The sequence below is a fragment of the Condylura cristata genome, unplaced genomic scaffold (assembly GCF_000260355.1).
Source record: "Condylura cristata isolate star-nosed mole 26May11 unplaced genomic scaffold, ConCri1.0 scaffold00001, whole genome shotgun sequence".
Lineage (NCBI taxonomy): Eukaryota > Metazoa > Chordata > Mammalia > Eulipotyphla > Talpidae > Condylura > Condylura cristata.
This window is the reverse complement of record NW_004567102.1, coordinates 61,364,360-61,386,565: the sequence shown is the minus strand read 5'-3', so window position 1 is coordinate 61,386,565 and position 22,206 is coordinate 61,364,360. Positions and strand designations below refer to the sequence as shown.

General features: G+C 34.3%; 1 protein-coding gene across 1 annotated transcript in view; it reads left to right on the top strand.

Annotated features, from left to right (window-relative positions):
* Positions 1 to 22,206, top strand: part of TRDN (triadin) — a 132,005-nt gene that overhangs the window by 33,792 nt on the left and 76,007 nt on the right. Inside the window, exon 2 of the mRNA XM_012734005.1 lies at positions 15,699 to 15,908. Coding sequence (XP_012589459.1) covers positions 15,699 to 15,908 — 210 coding nt within the window. The remainder of the gene's footprint in view (positions 1 to 15,698; positions 15,909 to 22,206) is intronic.

Below are 22,206 nucleotides of genomic sequence, written 5' to 3'. Positions count from 1 at the left end.
AGCTCACATAGCTTATATAACCTGGGGAGAAAGAGGCCTTGACATATGCAATATGAAAAATAATAAAATGTTTAATTGGGGGCACTCGTAAAATAATGATATTTTTAAAAAGAATTTTTTTCATAAGATCTTTTAAAATTACGAATGAGCAATGCAATAAATTAATAAGTGGTTTCATTAAAATGTTCTGCTTTACATAATTAAGACTGTGATGTTATACATTATTCTGTTTCAGTTTCAAGAGAAACAATTTGCAGGACATCAGGAAATATTCCTATTTTGCTGTGGCTCACATTTCACTGGTAACATGTAGTCTATGGATTCAGAATGGCCATTATTTTATAAACAAGGGATTGCAGTTCTCACAGCCAGTATAACATCATGTTTCCATATTTCTAAATATAAATATGGTTCCAATCCAGAATATGTCTCATTCTTGCTTGTTGGTTTTTGATTTTTGCTTTAATTTAGGCATTTTTTTTTTCTAGAAAATGGAATCTGAGCTCTTTGCAACTGAAAATTACTTAGGACTGACTTAAAGTTGAAAAGCTTGCCTGGGTATTTTTTTAATACTAACAAAATACATCTAAATAATACAAAAATATTTTCAAATTTATTTCTTGACATTTCACATGGTACCTTTTCAGTGTTCTATTAACCCTAAAAATTTTTCTAAATTAGAAGTCTGAGAAAAGTAGATTATATTGAATAAATGTTCTTCAGATTAATTAACAAACTTTACAGGCTAAACTTCATTCTGTTTAATAACATTCATACTTAACAGCATTTCTTAAGTATTAGAATTTTTTTTTTTTTTACTGAGAGAAGTCGAGGAAGATTCCTTAGACATATCATTTTATTGTATAAATTTTCATTTAACAATTATTATTTTATGGCATGTAATTTAATCATATAAAAGCTATAACTTATAATAAACTCTACTCTGAGAGGCTAACATCAATAAATTCAGATTTTTTTAACATAAAAATTAAATTTGGGGCCTTTATTTACATTAGGGCTTATATATTGGTAGGGTATAAAGTGTAGGGTAGCATATAGTTAAATATTGGTAAACATGAACTACTATTTCTAATTAGTGAGTGAATGACAAATTTGGACATATTTATGTTAAATATCTAAAATATTTTGTGTTTTGGTATTCTAGTGTCTCGTTAAAATGTGTGTACAGTGTGTCCCTGACATCATGGATGTGTGGCATACATCCATTATTTAAACTATGCATATTAATGCATACATGTGCATTTAACTTAATAGTTCTACAACAGAAGGGAAATGAAGGACATTACTACCAAAAGTCATCACTTCAATAATTGCTCTTTTAAGTTATCTTTGGAATTTGAGAAGAAATCACTTGTTTTTTTTTTTTGTTGTTGTTGTTAAACCAAAGGCCTTATTTTATACTAGTTATAAATGATTATATCTATGAGTAGAAACCACATAACATTTGTCATAGATTGAGTAGTAGCCCCCACCATTCACCCATTCAGATTCTAAAAAGTTCTAGCTTCCAGTACCTCATAATATGACCTTTTTTGGAAACAAGATCTTTCAAACCATATCAAGTTAAAATTAGTTCAATGGGAAGCACCCTAACCCATGTGATTGCTGTCCCTACAAATACAGGACATTTGCAGATACACATATACCATGGGCCTCCCCAAGATGTCATTCAAACCTTCGCAAGATGTGTCTTGTAGCATATGGATAATTTTGAGCTGTGATCACTGAAGCATGCATGCCTAAAAGAAACTTTTGTGGCTCCCTTCACTCCTAGAAGAATAAAAATGTGAGATGCTTCTGATATTTAAGAAATACCTTTCTGTCAGAGAAATGTACCTTTATGGAAGGGCAAACATCTAATTAAAGAGGATCGGACACCTGGTCTTCCTCATAAGTGTCTCCATCTCCTCAGTATGGGAGTTCTCCTTTCCTGAATCTCTATGTCCCTATCTCATTCCTTAGCCTAGGTTATATACCCTGATTATGCCCCACTGGTTTGAAAATTCAAGTCCATGTAATTTAATTTGTTCTTTTCTCCTACTAATCTGTCTGATGTTAATTTAATTTCCCAATCAGTTGAGAAGAACCCAGAGGAATAGGGTAAGATTTGCTTCCCACTCCTAACAACAGGCTTATATGGAGAATGTTATGGAAATGTAAAGACAGACATTCTGCCTATAAGCCTTGGAGAGAAGCTTGGAATAAAAACATTTCCTGCAGCTTTTAGAAGGGACCAACCCTGCCAATAGCTTGATTTAAATTTCTGGATTGTGGAACTTTGAGGAATAATTGTCAAGACCATCCAGTTTGTAGTTCTTTGTTATTGAAGCCCTAGCAAGATACAGTGTTTAACTACTTGCCACATAACAAAGTAATTATTTCCGACATTAAGTACTGGCAAGCCTTATTTAGTCAATTTATGTCCTTCTTTCCTTATCCAAGTGTTCTTTCTGAGTCACTGTGACTTCTGATGTAACTGAGTTTTCCCCCAGGAAATCAGAAATATCATACAGATACACAATTTTGCTTCTAAGATGATTTTTAGTTTCTCTGGAGCAAAGATGCTATAAAAGCCTAAGGCAATATAATTATGATCAATTTTAGAACTAGGATATTAACCATTATGGCTTTCACTTGAAAACTGTCTCAGCAAAACATTTTAATGATCTGATTATTTTTATGATATGTGGAATCTCTTCTAAAAGGCATGTTTTAATCAGAAATAAGCTATGGAAAACAGTTAATTTTATCTTTGAAGAACCACCTCTGATGCTGAAGCAATGGGTTTAATGTTCAAATTTGAATATTTAATAGTTTGTTATAAAATTAAAAAAGAAAGTGACTTTTTTGTGTGTAAGGAAAATGATCTCTAATCTGTTTCCCATTTCTCTCTCCTTTTCTAAGATAGAAAGAAACACTGGATGGGAAACATCTAGTAGAGTATATGTCTATAGCTCTTACTCAAAGGATGGCTGCTTGGTAGTTTCTAAAAACACATGCTACCCACACTTTCATAAAACTTATTTTACTGAATCGTCAATGGAATGGTGATGAAACCAATGCAGTTGTAAAGCTTGAATAAGCTTAGTCAAATAAAGGTTATAAAAATGCTCACTCCATAGAAATAACTGCTCTGAGAAATCTAAATGTCAGAAATATGGATCTGTCAATAGTCAAATCCTATTCATATAAGCTATTTGAAATGACAGGATAGGGGATTTCACTGTTCCATGTAATCCTGCCATCCTCAAAACCTAGACTGATTTAGGAACATGGCTTCTTTTTTCAACTTCTAGCACATATACCAAAGTTGATTCCACCTGATAATAAATACCAGGTAGGTTCTTAGAGGACAATGACCTAATTTTCCTCTCTTCTTATCTCATGAGCTGCTAAGGATATAATTTTTATCTCTAGAATACTCAATAAGATGACTACTCTTCTGGCATATAAAAGTTGAAATGTTGAACAATTTCGAGGTTCTAGATGGAAAGAAATTCAACCCTTCATTGTCAGAACTATAAATGCCCAGTGAAAAAAGTCATTTAATAGTTACTGATGAATGACATTTTTCTCACATAAAACTTAAAAGCTTTTCCAACTTTAACCCTGTCTGGACAAATAATACAGAGGATGGTAATGTTTTGGACAAAGCAATACTTTGAAAAATGCAATAATGAATAAACTTCAGAAATCTGTTTCTGTTTAATACAATTTCAGTTTCTTTTCTTATCAAAGGATAGTAGAGTACTTGTCCCCTGCTATAGCTAGATCAGCTTTATCAGCTATTTCTAAAACCCTGTGAGTTTCTTAGAAGAAGCATTTTATAAAGTATTATTTGTGTTTATCTAATTGCTTGCATTTTTGAAATATTGGCATAGATACCTTAATGTTCTTTTCAGAAATGCATAAAGGAGTCTAAAGCTCATTCAGAAATCCTTTGAAAAGCACAGGAAGCTGTTTTCTCCCTATAGATTAAATGATGAAATAAAACTGCTACCAAATATTATCTCTCTGTGAAATTTCCGTATGCATTTTCTTCACACAATACGTGTATTTTCTTCATGGAGTTTGTGGGATTGATCCAGAAAGATGAAGCTTTGGGATAGAGTCCACTGATTTGTTCTTTATTTTGAAAAAGAGGTAAAGGATGTATTTTTTTTTTAAATTTTATGCATTTGTCATCTTTTTTTTAACTTTTTGATGTGTTTCTATTTAATTTTGCATATGAATCACATGAATTATGTTTTTTATATGCATCCTTGTCTTTTCTTTTTTTTCACAGTATAGCATTCCTCTGACTTTACTAAGCCTTTCAAATAGCTTGGTAAAGATTTGAGTCCAAGTAAAAGTATAATAATATCCTTATAATATCCTTTTACAATGATGCCTAATTTAGGCATTTTTTCCCCCACAAAAATCTTAAAAGTTTTACTTCATTAAAGAAAAAAGAAAACAAATCTATGTATCTGCTTTTGATTCAGTTATGACACTACCATCAATTCTGTAGTAATTATACAAAGTGTCAGCCTATATCCCTGATAATTAAAGATGCAAAAAACATGGACTACTGCAGTGTAATTTTTATTTAAAACCTACTTGGACATTCAACAAAAGTAGTCATGTCTCTAATTAATAATTATATACTCAAAAATATCCTTCCTTATATACATATTCACATGAAATGATCAGGGTGAAGAGGAAACTATCTTCCTCTACGGTTCTTCTAGGACAATGAGTAATTAAAACAAAATCAGATGTGTGAGCAAACAAAAAATAAATAAGAACACACTTATGAAGAACTTACTAAATGTAGATTCTGAAGAAAATTGGCACAGACTTGAGATATATACCTGTATCATATTTTATGTTTGGGGGCATAGAGAGAAAGAAGGAAGGGGAGAGTTCACAGTATGGGGAGACTATAATCTTTTATTGTGAAAGCAAAATAAGAATTTCTCAGATAAAGAGGACTGTTTCCCAATAAAGCACCTGGATGATAAACCCTCAAATGATATAATTTCTTTATAAAACAGGGGAATAGTGAATGCTTCTTCCATTAGAAAAGGGCAAAGACTGTTAAAAGAATGAAGCTTGTCTTAGCCACTAGGGGCTTCATTGCTTTTAATTTAAATAATCTGCTGTCCCCTGCCCTCCCTGGTGGTGCAGCGGGTTAAAGCACAGCACTAAGAAGCTAAAGCCACTTCTGCATGAATTCCATCCCGCCTGCCCCAGAGGTGTCCACATGGCGAGGCAGACCTCTCCTGACCCGCCCACTGCTCCCCTTAGCAGTATACTTTGTTAGTCTGCCTGTTCTGCACCCCATTCTGTCACTGGTGAATCCTCTCACGGCCCCTGCACCTCTGGCCTGTAACCCCAGTTCTGTATGTATAAATAAATAAATCTTTCTAAAAAATAATAATCTGCTGCTTCTAAGTAATTAACCTTAGTTCCGCCAGCAAGGTAACCCTGGGAAATGTCATTTCTTGGCATATTGAGAAAAAAACTATCTTACCTTTTTGGGGAGCCCAAGCCCAGAAAACATTAATTTATTGGACAGTCACTGCTTATCCAACAAATGGATGAAAATTTCCTTATAAATAGAAAATACAGGTCCTTCCCTCCCTCATTCTTTCCCTCTTCCCCTCCCTCCCTCCTCTTTCTATATCTATCTACATATATACATACATACCTGTGTGTGCCAAATTGATCGAAATATTGCATAAATACTCAGAGAAAGAAATTTAGTTCTTAGTTCTTGCATTTCCACAAATATCCTGAATGTAGCTGATGGCAATGTGAAAAATCCATCATTTCATATGAGTATTATTTTACAAATAAGCTACACATGGGAGTCCTTATTATTAGAATACATTTACATTTTAAATGTATGAATATGTTGAGTTCATTTTTGGAGAGGTGGGGAAAATGTCATGCTCTCTTAATGGATATAAAGTTATAGCTATTGTGACACCACAGTGGTAGTATTATGATTCTTCCTGGGGTAAAAGCAGCAGGAGATGATTAATTCTTAAGGAAGACTTGATTTCCATGAAAATGTCTTTAAGAAAAAGAAAGTTAAAAAAAAAAATGCACCAGAGTCAACAGCTCATGGAAAGCTAATGATTTTGAAGCATTCAGTTTAGTATCTTATTTTCTTAATTGAAATAATATGTCATTACATCTTATGCATTTCAGTGGGTTTGTGATTCAATGACAGGGGGACAATTTAGTCTCCGAGACTTCTGGGACTAGGTAAGGGATTTTATTTATGCACATTTGGCTCAGGAAAAAAGAAATTATCAACCCTAACATAAAATACCAGAAAATGAGTATTTCAGAGCTGAATACAGTTATGCATATTATATCTGCCTTGTTGAAATCATCTTTGCTAGGAACCAACATCTAACTTATATTTGAATCCAAATCCATAGAATTTGGGAAATACTCTGTAGGTTTTATTCAAAATTTCAAATTTATAAAATCAGACATATTCTAAAATGGTTTATGTCCTTGCATGAGATTTTCTGGGTTGATGAGTTAAAGATAGATTTCCTGTCTGCACCTAATTGAGTGTAAAAATGTTTGTTACAAAACATGGGTCTTTATGATTAATTTCCATCCCTAAACTATTCCACTATGTGTAGTACCTACTGACATTTCATGAGAGTAAGTTGGACATATACTGGTAGTAAGGAAACTTGATCATGGTTTTCATTGTTTTAACGTGAAAGATACAACTCTATAAAAATAGCTATGCATTGTTGTTTTTTAGCAATTTTAAATAATGAAATAGAAACATGCATATAAAAGGCTGAATTGTGTCCCTCCAAAATAATATGTTGAAACTCTAACACCCAATTTGATGTTTGGACAATAGAGGTCCTTGAGAGGTAACTAGGCTTAGATGAGGTCATGAGGATGGAGTCGCCATGATAAAATTAATTCCCTTTTGACAAAAGACTGTCAGAGAGTTCAGAGTCTCACCAGAATCCAATCTCTTACCCCGACTTGAGATTTATAGCCTGAAGAAACTTTGAGAAAATGAATTTTTGTTCTGAAGACACCAGTTGGTAATGTTTTGTTATGGCTCTCCCAGTTGACTAAGACAATGCATCATCACATACTTGTATGATGATTATCAGCCCTTTTAAGCACCTATGCATTTACTGTGCTAATTTAGTTGTAGGAACATCTCCCAGATGTCATACCTTTTGGAGATTTAGCAACCTTAATAACATATGCTAGTTCTAATTGCCTAATTAGAAGCAAATATCTCTTCTTAATTATTGACATGATGTGATTTTATTTTTTTGACCAATGAGATTGCATATCTTTTTCTCTATCCTATGAATTGTTGTACTCGGCTGTGTTGTAGCTTTAATTATTCTGAGCAACTAAACTTCTACTCACTTCATAATGAGATGTGCTTGAAGAAGTATGTGTCTATTTCTACCAATATCATCTCTCTCATCTCCGCCTTTTTTCATGTCACAAAAATATATTTCTATGAATTTATTTCTCATTTTAGAAATCCTTACATAGTGCATACACTTCTATATTGGTGTTATTTAGCATGATACTTTTTAAAGCTGATTGATTCCCTTTAGCAAAACTTAATTTTTCACATTTTGTATTTGTTTGTTGCGCCTCACTTTGTATAAAATGTGCTATGATAAGTGCTATAAAAGGATAGATGACATGCTCCCAGGCTAAAGTCTTATTGAAAAATAAAGAGTTATGGAAAGGTTAGGATAGACTTTAGCCTACATCATTATATTAACCAAAAGATATAGCATCACAGGTTCACACATCAGTATGCATTTCAAAAGATCAAGGAAATAAGGGATTAACAAATGAGGTAATTCTTGAAATAGGAGGTAGATTTTTAACAGCAGAATTTTAATAAAATTCTTACAGAAAAGCGAAATCCATCCCAAAACCTTGCCCAGTTTAGATTGGTAAGCCACAATGCATTTCACTTGTAATGTGTGAAGTATTCAATTTATTTTGTTTTTTTAAAAATGAAGGCTAGTCATGTACTTATCATTGCATTCCACCTTTAAATTTTATCTGTTGTTTGGAGAAAAATTAGAATTCTGAATGGGTATCAATTGCTAATTGAAAAACCCAAAAGATAAGGGGGAAATTGGCTTATAGGAATTATTACGAGAAGACACATCCATTACTTTTGTTGGGGCACAAAGGATAATCCCTCACCCCTTGGGGTTCTTCTGGAACTGAATGAATAATCAAAGCAGCATTGGGAAGGTTAGCAAAGGAAAACAATCAATTTAATAATGTACAGGGAGATGTACAATGATTTCAGAGGTCCCATTAGTGGTTAGAGACAGAGGGTACTGAATTGAATGTGGATGACTTCATTTTTACAAAAAGAATAAAGTTATGATTCTCAGATTCAGAGGACATGTTTAAGGGTAAACTTTCACCTGGGTGGTACCCCTCTAACCTAAATTCTCCTAGGTAATTAAAAGGGACACAGTGATTGCTTCTTTGATTAGGAATGGGCAGAAGCTCAGGGAGTAACTATCTCTTCTTTGATTAGAGAAAAACAAGGAGTTTCATAAGGGCAAAAGCTTCTCCTCAGACTCCAGGGATTTCACTGCTCAGAGTGCTCTGCATGTCAGACTAGGTGTTTGAGGAGACCAGTCCTAAGATTCATGGGAACTTTGGCAACTTCACTAGCAGTCAGGACTGGAAAGTGGGCCAGCAACTCACAGTGAAAAACAACTGTTTGTAAAGAAATATTATGTCTTTCAGTCACCCAGAACAGAAGTAAGTTCTCCCTAGAATGATATTAGACATTAAACTTAAAAACACCAATATCTCATTTTTTTTTTTTAGGACAGTAGCAGTGCAGCCACTAGAGAAATAGAAAGATTTGACACAAGGGAAAATTGGAATTACATAATGATGTGTATTACCTAGATTTATTGTGGTGATCATTTTGTAAAAGACATGATAGGGTGGAAAAAGCACAAGGGACTGTGGTTATGGTGCACAGGTGAATTGGTGGTGGGAATCGCATGGGGAAGTCATACATTGTACAAAAATGAAGGATGGTCTTTATTTTATACACACACACACACACACACACACACACACTGATACCAATGTGTTATATGTAAATTATACCTTAATTAAAATTTAATGTGATTTGAGGTTTCCTATTAAAAATGAAAATAATTGAGGAGAATCCGCATATTTAGGTTGATTTAGATTGTTTTCTTCTCGTGACACAAAGAAAAGAATTATTTGCATTCTTCTCAGGAGCACTGGTCTGCACTTATGATGGTTGGTACTGCAAAAACAACTAAATAATATAACTGAAGTTCCAGAGGCAAATCTGACACAAGGCACATCTGGCTCCAGGAACACACGTAGTGTCAACACATATGGTCTCAGGGCTGCCTCTCTCCATCTTCAAGCTGACTCTCCTGCTGGTGGGTCGGAAATCACTGGTAGAACTCAATTCATGCCTTTCCAGTTTGGCAACAATAGAGAAAAAGAGAGTATTCCGCACAAATTCTATAAACAATATGATGGATGCTGATTGTCCCATCCTTTTATATTTATGAATGAGGAGAGGTGTGCTGAGTGGTTAGGCTTATATTAAAGAACCACTTCTGTGGCTGGGCTCAGGCCAAGCTTCAGAGTTTAGTCCCACCAATAGAAATTCAAGTTCACTTGCTAGAAGGGTGAAAAGAATGGGTGGAGGGAAAAGAATGCTAGATAATGCAAAAAGAATGTGTCTGTATCCACTTCAGCATGAAGATTGGGTGGTCACTTTATCCTCTGAAATATCATCTCAAATGATCATATCTGAAAAAACTGAGGGGGGAAAAATCACAATTTAAGGCTTTCATTCAGTTTGGGAGTGGGCCAATTTCTGGTTTAAGAAAAAAGCAATTTTTACCTTGAAAACAAGTGGATGATTTCTCTTTCTTTTTTAAAAGTGCCTAATGTGTAGAATCTTCTAAAAATTGCTGGAGGTTATTTTTTTTTTGATTATCCATTTTATGTATATCAATTACTTTATCTGGGATTAGTAAGATAAGATTGTTTTCATGAATTGTCATGATTTATCTTGCCTATCAAAATCTGTTTTCATTCAGTTAATACATACTTGTAGAAAGCATTATGAAACATTAGATTGATAAAAAATGTAAGTTAAAAGATGGATTTTTTTGCTTTTAAACATTATTTGCCCAAACACTCTTTTCAGTAGAATTTTCTCACATACATGGTTTATGAAATATTTAGAAAATAGCAAAGGTCGTTTTAACTTATAACTGGAAATTATAATCTTAATGTATTTTGGAATAACATTTTTATAATAGCATCGATGTATATACTCCCCCTCTCTCTCTGTTGCTATAATTCTTGAAAGAAAAATTTCATGTTAGAGCACTCCACAAACCACACAGCATGGTGAAATGAAAAATTCACAATTAATGCTTTCATATAACAAGGTGGCAATATTTTATGCCTAATCTTAGCCAAAAGGCCGAGAAGTGGTGGGTACAATATTTTATTTATACTATTCTAGAATATAAGTGTCGGCTTTTAGCATCCTGGATAGAAGAGGTTGTATTACCAGCGTCCCATATACATAATAATGGGCAAGTGCATTTGGCAGTTTTCTCATCTAATTAATAAGACATGATGAGGTTAAGTGACTTCTTTCAGGAGACCTGTGATTTATGCTTCAGTGCACAACCTTTGGAACCTCTACATAAACAGCCCCTCATTTCACTTTGTGGGGCAGGGTCACTTGGCCTGTCAGCCAGAGAGTACTTCCTTTGAGCCTGATTCTGTCTGTCTGGTAATCAAAGTGATTTTGAATGCAATAAAAGGAATGGGATTAAGCAGTAGGCATGGAAAGTACTGTCACATATCCTAGCTTCTAGCCCTAATTTTGTGATTCCCACTTTCAAGAGGCATAGCCCATGTCAAATTGTTCAGTAATATTTACCTCTCATTTTTCCTGCTATATCAATAACTAGCTCTTGTCACCTTCAAAGCACTTCTCAAACATTAAATAATCTCAGATTACACACACTGTTCTTTGCATTTATTTTGACCAGCTGTCAGAAAAGGCAATTTATTTCCCCTCAATTTTATTCCTTTGGCTCTGTGTAGTTTCTGCAGTAAATTTGAATGGAATATGAAAGGTACAGCTCAGCGTGTTTCCATAACAAAGGCAACACATCATTTTCTTAAAGAAAAATAACCTTCAGATTACTTTCAAATGTTGCAACTGAGTAATCAGAAAATATTTTGAGCATCTTTACATCTAATTAACTGGAAATTTCAAGAGTGTGTAGACAAAAAAGATAGAAAAAAAAATCTTTCAGTTGTAAACATTGTGTCACTTAAAATATACCATAATTGTTTTGGTAGGATTGCAACATAAAATAATAGTTAGAACTCACATTAATACCAGTTGTCTTAAAATGTAAAATTCATATTTAAACTTATATTATCAATTATCTAAAAATGTAAAATTCTATTTAAACATATATTCCTGAACCTACATAAATTCTCATTTCTGATAAAAAGGAAAACATTAGAAATTCATGTTCCTTTTTCAATTTTTCTGCCTTAAAAATGTGATGGGGGCCTCCATTGGCACAGGAAATCAAGTCAAAGTGCTATCAACATTAGCCAACTACTGCAACATGAGTTCCATTCCCCTCTAGTGAACTAGCCCACATGGCTCAGCGTGGGAGACCTCTCCTGTCTTGCCTGTTGCTTCCACTCAGCAGTGTATCTCAGTAGATCTGCCTGTTCTGCTCCCCACTTTCTCTCTGGTGAATACTTTCACACACCTCTAGCCTATCTCAGTTCTTGTATGCATAAATAAATCTTTTTTTAAAAAAGTGAACAGGGCCCTCCCTGGTGGCGCAGTGGGCTAAAGCACTGCACTAAGAAGCTTAAGCCACTTCCGCATGAGTTCAATCCCTGCCTGCCCCGGAGGAGATCCACATGGCAAGGCAGAACCTCTCCTGACCTGCCCACTGCTCCCCTCAGCAGTGTACTTCGTAGATCTGCCTGTTTTGCTCCCGCTCTGTCTCTGGTGAATCCTCTCACCCTCCGCATCTCTGGCCTGTACCCCAGTTCTGTATGAATAAATAAATAAATCTTTTAAAAAAAAGTGAACAGGAGTCAACTAATTTCTATTCAGTATCACTGAATTTACTTTTTTCCACTTTCAAGATACCAACCAACCAGTGTGCTTGGTATTGTCTACAGAAATACTCTCTAATGCATAGTTTAGTGAAGTGAATCTGAAGTACAAAAGCAGTTCTGTGTTTTATGTAATGGTGCTAAGAAGGCTTCTGGATGTTAAAAAAGTGAAGATTAGCAACATATCAACTTTGAGGTGGACTTCTCCTGAACACTTATAATTCACTTATTCTCTTGTGAATCATTATTCTGAAGTTGGATTCACGTGTAGCCTCACTTGGGTCTGAAATTGCATTTCAAAGCATTCCTATCATTCATCCATTTTCAGAACTGCCATTAGAAATGATGGGAATTTGGTATGAACATCAATGAGAGGATATGATATGAGCCTTTTCTAATTTTTCCTTCTTTGAGCACCATCTCAAGTACAATCTGTGAAAACTGTTTTTTAAAGGTATTTTTCCATCTCACTATCATTTCAACTAAATTGGGTTCATGAACTTGGGTATGTGCTCACATAGCTTTTCAGGAAAGAAAAGGCATTTGTTTTCAATCTTAATTTCTACCAACCCCTACCTAATATCTTAAGTCATTTTAACACTGATGAGCCTCCTCAGCTTTTCAATCTTAAAAACATGGGCATAAATTTAACATTGTCATCTAAAAATAATTGTGAGTTATGTTTGGTAATTATTAATTAATACTTGCTAATATGTACACTTGAATATTTTCTTCCCTTGTGTTAGACAGATAAATTGTTATTTATCTTATTTTTATAAAATGGATAATACCATTTTATGTATAAAGTATGATTTAAAATAACTGTAGTACTTAATTTTACATATGGAATTAGAAAAAAGTTTTCCTATCTTCCCCCAACATCTACAAATGTTTTATGAACTGGATTTAGGGTGTGTACTCTAAGCACCATCTGAAGGGGGCTTCACATCTGTTTGAAGATTCAAACTCTTAACTATTTTGAAAAATTTATAGATCATCTCTTTTAATTTTCTAAATGTGGCAAGATAAACCTCCATTAATATGAATAAATTAGCATCTATGTCTCTTTTTCCCTGTAGCATAAGATATAATAATTGATAAGAAGTTAATGGAGAGCATGATGGAGTCCTCTTTTGTTTCCCGGAAATTATCTTTGCCTTATATACTGTTTACTAAATGGAAATGCACTCCTGCATTTGAAGGAAATTCCCTTGACCTTTGTAGCTAAGGTTCATCCTGCCCTTCCAACTTCCCTTTATGGTGAGGGTAGAGGTCACGGTCATCATCATGTAGTAGACCTAGGGGTTGGTGATAGTAACAACAATGCTGGTGGTTATAAAAATTATAATGATGTAGTTCAGTTGTTATTATGGGGGTACTTACTGAATAAATCTGTAGCAGAAAAAATTCCAAGCTGTTAACATCAGTTATTTGTCCTCTATCATATACATGAATCGAATCTTAATGACCTCATTCTCCAGATACAGATGCTTCCCACTCACAGGTGACATGTAGTCCTGACCCTCTAGCTGTTCAGCTAAGGCAGGGAGAAACTAGGAGCTAATACTGATTTCTCTTGTCCATAAATATAGAACAATATTTTTATATTACTTTCTCCATAACAGAAGCCCAATTAAAGGAAAAGTTAAGGCAGGTAAGACAAGAGTCTAAAAGGTTGAGAGGAGCACTTCATTACACTCTGTGAAGTTTTCAAACAGTACAAAGAATTCCCTTCACCTTTAAAAGATAAAAACCTTTCAGAAATTATTTAAAACATTCTAAGAAGAAAAAATGAGTTGATAATATTTATTTTGTGAAAAGCATTAAGACTTTTGAAAATTTAGAGTTTGTTTTCTGTTTTGGAAATATAGTTTAATGATAGTGAAATTGAAAATATGAAATTATCAGAATAGAAGTAATCAAAATTTTCTTTTTTTGTGATATGTGTTAAATTATTATAGACAATGTGGTCCACATCTAAAATATATGAAATATACTGTTAAGCTGTGATTTTGGCAAAAATATTTATTATGAGGATGTAATTTTTCTTTTTAATTTTCAATTATTTGTTACACATTAATTTATGAACAGAAATAATACAGAAGTCTCTTCTATTTTCTGATGTATGTTCTTAAATGTAACATGAAATGCTTATTTCATTTCTGTGTTTCTTCTAGATTAAACTTTCTGTGAGTCAAGTGTTAGCCATATATATTGAGATGCTTCTTTCCACTGTGTTTGGCAGGGCACATATTTCTTAGCCATACAAAGCAGTGATTTTATAGGAGATAAATGCACACTAAATTTTACTAGATAGACATTACAAGGCAAAAATAAACATATATAAAGCTCACATCTAGTAATCATAAATTTTCCTTCTATGCCTGTGGATATTCTATATACTAGTATTAACTGCTATGGTAAAGGAAAAAAGACTGTGACATAAAATTTTCAAAAATATGGTAAATTCAAAAATATCTATTTTCTCAAAAATTACAAAAGCAATTATTTGTCCTACAAATTCAATATATTTTTGCTAATTAAATAAATATTAATGGGTACTGAGAAAACTTCTGCTTTTGACTAAGTTATGCACAGCCACAAAATGACAATTCATACAGCTACTTAAGTGGTTTTTTTTTTTTAAGGAAGGCATAGTGGCAATTATTATCTGTTGCCTAGTAAACAAATATAAAGAACAGTGCGATGATGATTTGTCAAAAACAAAACATTTATATATACTATATATGCACAAAAATAGTTATAAATAGAAAAACATGTCAATGGTAATTTCTAGGTGGTAAGATTCCAAATGATCACTTATTCATTTATTTTGCTATTTTTTTATACTTTTTAATTTTATCTCAAGAATATGTAAACTTTTAGGAATAAATATCTGCTGAATATAATAAGATTTTCTAACATTATCCTCTCAGTCTTCTATGCCCATTCACCAATAAAACAATGATTAACTTTACTGAAGGGTCAATGATGTAGTTCAGCTATGATATCCAAAAGGAATTTCATATACTCAAGCTATTTGATCACTGATTCTGAAACTCTTGTAGGTGTAGATATTTTTGCTTACATTTTGCACTGACGTAGCTTAAACAAAGGCAAAAAGGTGGTAAAAAGAAACTTAATGAATAGTCCCTGATGCTCCTGACAGTAATGGCAATAGGTGGCGATAAGGAAGAAGCAGAAGTGACTAGAGGTGATAATAATGTTTGTGGCCTGGATGATACAGAGTTTGGGAGATTAGGAAGGCTGAAAAAACATGGGTATAGGTTGGAGGGTAAGTTCTGAGGAAGATATAATATGGCAGCAAGTGGAGATATATGCTTTTCAGAGGAGGTGTATTGTACACAGAAAATACATACAATTTACATATGTAGCCTGTGTTTTTTAGCCATCAATATTTGATGTGAATTTCTGAATGGTAATTCTTCTTTCTGGATTTTGATTAGGAAATGCATCTACTACCACAACAGTGATAGACAACAAGAATGGCTCAGTGCCCAAGTCCCCTGGAAAAATGCTCAAGAGGACAGTGACAGAAGACATAGTGACAACCTTCAGCTCTCCAGCAGCCTGGCTTCTAGTCATTGCTCTGATAATCACATGGTCAGCTGTTGCTGTTGTTATGTTTGATTTAGTGGATTACAAAAACTTTTCAGGTAAGATCCGTGAAATTTGATGTTTAAATGGAAAGAAACAGTGTTCTATCTCTGTTCCTCTTCACTTTTTCTTAATATGCAAAATAATGTACCTCACTGAATGTGCTTGAAAGATATTTAAGTTGTTTCTTTCTTCAATTTTCCTACTCATCTCCTTTTTTGTTCTACTCATTGATTCCAAAATGAAATTGTGTTTCTTATTTGTAGATCTGAACAAAGGTTGAATGTTCCAATTTCATAAAGATAATGATTAAAAAGCTTGAATGGATATTTAGTTTGAAAAGTAGGATTTCTATACCAACCATAATAAAGGATAATTTATAGGTTTTACACTTGGCAATATAAAACAACCAAACCAAAATAAATCTTTTGGACACATGGAAAATCACATAATTTTATAGGCTTTTACCATCTGCTTCAAGCTTCCTTTCCAGACATACTTTGCTCCTCCCATCAAAACGTCCTATTTTGAGATACTGAAAATAGAGTGTTAAGAGAATTCTCCTAGAATTACTTGTAATGAGATACTACATCTTGAGTGTCCATGTGTTCTTATGGATTTGGGGTAAAATAGAAATAAACAAGTGAGGAAAGATACATTTTTCATTATGGTGTATTCAGTCTCTGAGTTTATAGTTCATCTATCTCTTTATTCAGTCTTTGTTTCTTTTTTCTTTTTAAATTATATTTGTCTATTTTCACATCTGACATGCTCTATTGACTGAGTTCCTTTAGGGAAGAAATTAGTCAGGTGCTCAATAAATATTAAATGAACAGAAGAATGTATTTATGCTTATCGCCTTTTACCACAAGCAAAAACATTTCATTAACCTTTTAATGTGTTTTTCATATTTGTACCCCTCTCATTTTCTCTCACTGGTAGGAGTGGAATCACTCAAAAAAACAAATTGTGAAATGTATTCTACATATACAGGGATCTTCTATTTCTCATTGTAACATGTTACACATTCAACAGTTATTTACAAAACCTATCATACATGCCAGTAAATAGCTATTTTGAAAGAAATATGTTTATTATCACAAAGTCATAAGGCTGAGGCACTTGGGTTCATTGAGACAGGTATGGTTGGCATCTTTGCTGTATAGTGGAAGCTGGACTACAAATGAGTATCGCCTGACAGGTAGGCTAAGTCCCCTGAAATCAGCCAAGGCATATAGAGAGGGCTATTTATCCAGAGCCATAAACCTGCATTCTAAATAGGCTAAGACATTGAGCCTTTACATATTGTGCTAAATAGGATATACTGTTAAATATTTTCTATATTGTAAAATATGACATCTTAAAGAATACACAATTGGAATCACTATGTAAAAGTGTGACCCAGAATTTTAACTGGAAAATATTTAGGTGCCTTTTCCTATTTTATTTCTCTTTAAACTATATTTACAGTGGTAATCCATTTATTCCTTGTTTTTTTTTTTAATATAATTTCTTTAAATTTTAGAACTACATTATTGCAAATTATAGATTTGTATTTTTACAATGGATATATTTCACAAGATATAAATATTTGTAATGTTAATGAATATAGAAGTTAATTTTGAGTATGTTCTTAATTTATAAAATGAACAGTTTCCTATAGACTTTCAAATTAGATTACTTAGATGTAAGAAACACATTCCACATTAGAGCTGCCCTGGGCTTCTGTTTCTGCAACTGAGTTTTGGATAACCTCTTTGTGGTTGGCTTTTCACTGGTAAAGGGGGGAAAAACCCCACCATATTACTACTACTTCATTTCTTTCATGAGGTAATTACTAAAAACAACTTCTGGGCCTTCACTGGTGGTACAGTGGATTGGAGCACAGCATTGGGAAGCTGGCCAGGGCCGCCTGTGAAGTTAAGATTCCCACCCTAAGGTGATCCACATGGCACAGCAGACCTTTCCTGTCTCACCCACTGCTCCCCTCAGCAGTGTACTTCATCAGTCTGCCTGTTTTGCTCCCGACTGTGACTCTGGTGAATGTTCTCAGAGCCCCTACACCTCTGGCCGGAACCATAGTTCTGTATACATAAATAAATTAAAAAAAAAATTAAAAACAAGCAAAAAACAAATAAACAAACAAACAAACAAAAAACTTCCATGGAAGCAATCACTTCTAGTTTTCTATATTTATGAATGAATTAACTATCCATGCCTACAAACTAAAAACCTGCAAGTCATCTTTCATATCTACTTGGCACCCAATCAGTCACTATATTCTCCCCTGGCTAACCTTCAGTTATCTCTCTCTCTCTCTCTTTTATTTTTGTTAAAGATTTATTTATGCATATAGAACTGGAGTACAGGCCAGAGATGCAGGGGCAGCAACAGGCTTCACCAGAGACAGAGTGGGGAGCAGAACAGTCAGATTGGTGAAGTACACTGCAGAGGGGAGCAGCGGGTGGGTCAGAGGAGGTCTGCAGTGCCATGTGGGTCACCTCCACTGTGGGAGATTGAACACACTGAGGCAGCTGCTGCTAGCTTGCAGTGCTGCACTTTTACCTGCTGTGCCACCAGGAAGGCCCCTCAATTGTCTCTTAAATTTGCTTTCTCTTATTACTCTGATCTCCATTACATTATCCCAAAACGTAACGTGAGGGGATGAATGAAATTTCTTTTTGATCCTCTTATCCAGCCTCTCCCCTTTATCAGTACAGCAGAGGTATCTTCATTAAACACAATTTCATCAAGTATATCCTATTACCCAAAGATAATTTCCAAAGATAATTCCAAGTTTTTGAATTAGCTCTTTATTTTCAAGTTATTGGTCAGCTCATGTATCCTGTTTTCCAGCCACAGTTCTGACAGTTCTTGCCTGCTTCTTTTCCTGTGAAAACATGTGCTCACTTCCTGCTGCCTTTGATCAAACTGTTACCACATACCCCCATACAGCAGGAAGTATAGTAAAATAGTTAACAATGTGATTTCTCTAGTATTAAATCAAGACCGTACTGCTGCTAGCTGATGTTGGAAAAGTAACCTATCTGGGCTTTTATTATCTATAAAATGTGGATAATAGTACCTGTGCAATAAGACTATTAAGAGAATTATAAGAAGAATATAGTTGAAGGATTTAGAACAAAATCTGTTTTATCATGAGTCCTGTATAAGTATTAAGCTCACTAGTAGAGATTAATTTTTCTTTTTGTAGAATTGTTAATTCATCCTATAAATCCTGCTCTTCATTTTGAAACCATTTTAGGCTTCCTAAAAATAATCTGCTACCTGACTTTCACACCATTATTATCTGTGGGTCCTTATAGTAAAAAGTTAAAACATTATATTCTAATAACTGCTTACTTGTCCACTTCACTTGTATTTTATGAAGATTATCTATTGAAGTTTCATAACTTAAAACTAAGTTGCTTGAAAAAATATTATTTTATACAATTTCTGAAATAAGAGTGTGGAAAGACTTATCTGTGTGGTTCTTGGGATATATCTTGAAGCTGTAGTAAAGACATTTGCTGGGGCTGCGACAGTTGAAAGATTTTCTGTTGCTGGGGTATCGTGGTAGTATGCTCACTCAGGTGACTTCCAGACTAGGGCTGGTGTGTCCTCCTACATGGTAGGAGCACACTTCATCCTCCAGAGCAAGTGACCTGAGAAAGAAGAGGTGTGAGTCACTCTTCCTGCTTTGACCTAGACTTATAGGACATTGTCATCTCTGCTAAGTCCAGGTGGTTACAATGGCCAGGAAAACTCCACAGAGGTGTGAATAACAGCAGGAAAGGAACATTGGTGACCATTTTAGAGACTGACTATGACATGTTTTATTCTCCAAAATTATGTTTCTCAATTACACCTAATTAAATAGATGTTTATGTGTAAGGAACTGCCCTGTAATATTTAGTTGACTAAACAGTATTATAAGTATAGTAGGTGCAAGGAGAATATATGTTGAGATGACCAACACTATGATACCATATCAAAGAAGACAAATGTTCACCAGAATATTGTAAGTGAAAAACAATTCAGAATGCTAAAATTTTAAAATACAAATACATAAATTTATATATAGAGTTAAGTAACGTATCTGAAACTAAAATAATATAAATTCAAGTACTTGATACAATTATAGCATAAGACTTTTGACTCATATTCACTGACTATATATATGCTCATTAAATTTCTATTTTTCTGCTTTATAAGTTGCAAAATGCCTTTTTTTATGTTAATTCTCCAAGGGACAAAAATTGCTTCAAATATTTTCAAAATATTGTATTCATGTTTTTAATATTGATGCATTTCAAAATTTATTGTGTATATGTTTATTATTAGTTTACTATCATGATATGATGAGTCCTTTGTACTCTATAACAGTCTTTGAAATATACACTTAACAATTTAAAAAGACTAGTGGTAGAGGAAAGCATCCTGGAATACTTGAAGGTCAGTTAGCACAACTGTCCTTGGACTCTAAATTAACCTCTGGTACTTTAAAAAAGCAGATAAACATTTCAAAGGCTTTAAGCATTGTTTATAGAGAAGTAAAAATCTAATTGCATAAGCAATTACTTTACTGAGTTAGAATGATTCTCATCTGGGCAACCTTTCACAATGCCTTATTCTTTAGTTCAGTAAAATTTACCCAGTTATGATATATTTGTGAGCAATTGCGGAATTAGATTTATGGTCTTTCACAGCACCTGGGTTCACTCTATAACCTGCAAGTTGACATTGCTAAGAGCTTATATTTCCATGTGTGTGAAATGGTAATAGCACTTTGCTTTCTGGTCTGCAAAATCTGTGACTTTAATTCTTACTTAAATAAGACAAATTTTAAGACACCAAACAAAAACACCAAACAGGAAAAAGATTTTACCTACACCCATTTGTTACAAAATATATCTGCTGTGGTGTATTTGTCAATTGAGCAGTGTAAAATAACTATAAGTGATGTAGAATAGTAGCAGGTGCATTCCTAGTAGCTGATTAGTTTATCTATATTAGGCTGTTGCCTTATATATGTGTGTTGGGCTGGGTTGGAGGTCAGCAAAATGGAAGTTGGAATATGGGGGGGGGGGGGGGGGGGGGAAGTGAAATTTTGCCGTTTATTCTTCTAAATTCTTGACTGAGGTCCTTTTACCAAAAACAGTTCAAGAGAAAATCATTCAAATGTATTTAATATAAGTTTTATGTGGTAATAGGATTATTCATAGAGAATGAAGAGGTTCATTAGCAGTTAAATCTGAGTGTTTCGATACTAACTTTGATGAAGAATAGAAAGTGGGAGAAATATGTATAAGGTGAAAAGGGATATGAACTGAAGTGTAATAAGTTGGAAGAAACAGTAACCCTGCTCATTCAGATTTCTTCGTGGGAAATAGATTGTTCCCTTTCCTGGAGTAGGGAGGTACAAGTAATGGTATTGCCAAGGGCAGAAAGAAAGAGCATAATAAAGCTAAGGAAGGCCCTCTCTGGTGGCACAGTTGGTTAAAGCACAGCACTATGAAGCCACTGCAGCACAAGTTGGATCCTCAGCCAGGGAAGTGACCCACATGGCATGGCAGACCTCCCTGACCCACCTGCTGCTCCCCTCAGCAGTGTAATTTTAGTAGATCTGCCTGTTCTGCTTCCCACCCTGTCTCTAGTGAGTCCTCTTACACACACCCCCACAATTTTGGCCTGTACCCCAGTTCATGTATGCATAAATAAATAAATCTTAAAAGACTAAGGACAAACATGTACCCTTATTTTTTTCTCATCACCTCAAATTATGATAACATGGGTCTTCCATCTAAGGAGCACACAAGGAGTGGCCGAGTTTGAGATGCTGAAAGATACAGTCCAGTGGTAACAGGAAAAGCTCTGTGGACTACTAGCACACCTCAGTGAGACCAATCAGACTATCTACCCAATAATGTGCAAAGGTGGTAACAGAAACAAACAATGTCAATTGTTATTATTTGCCACCAAATGCTTGAGCAAACTTCTCTTGTGTCCAACTATGAGCTGACCCTCATATATAAAGGAATTCTGTGAAATGCAGTTCCACTTAATGATTAAAGCCACCATATAAAATGTTATTCCGTTTATCATCCCAAAACATGGTACCTCCTTAGTCTTTTAAGATTTATTTATTTATGCATACATGAACTGGGGTACAGGCCAAAATTGTGGGGGTGTGTGTAAGAGGACTCACTAGAGACAGGGTGGGAAGCAGAACAGGCAGATCTACTAAAATTACACTGCTGAGGGGAGCAGCAGGTGGGTCAGGGAGGTCTGCCATGCCATGTGGGTCACTTCCCTGGCTGAGGATCCAACTTGTGCTGTAGTGGCTTCATAGTGCTG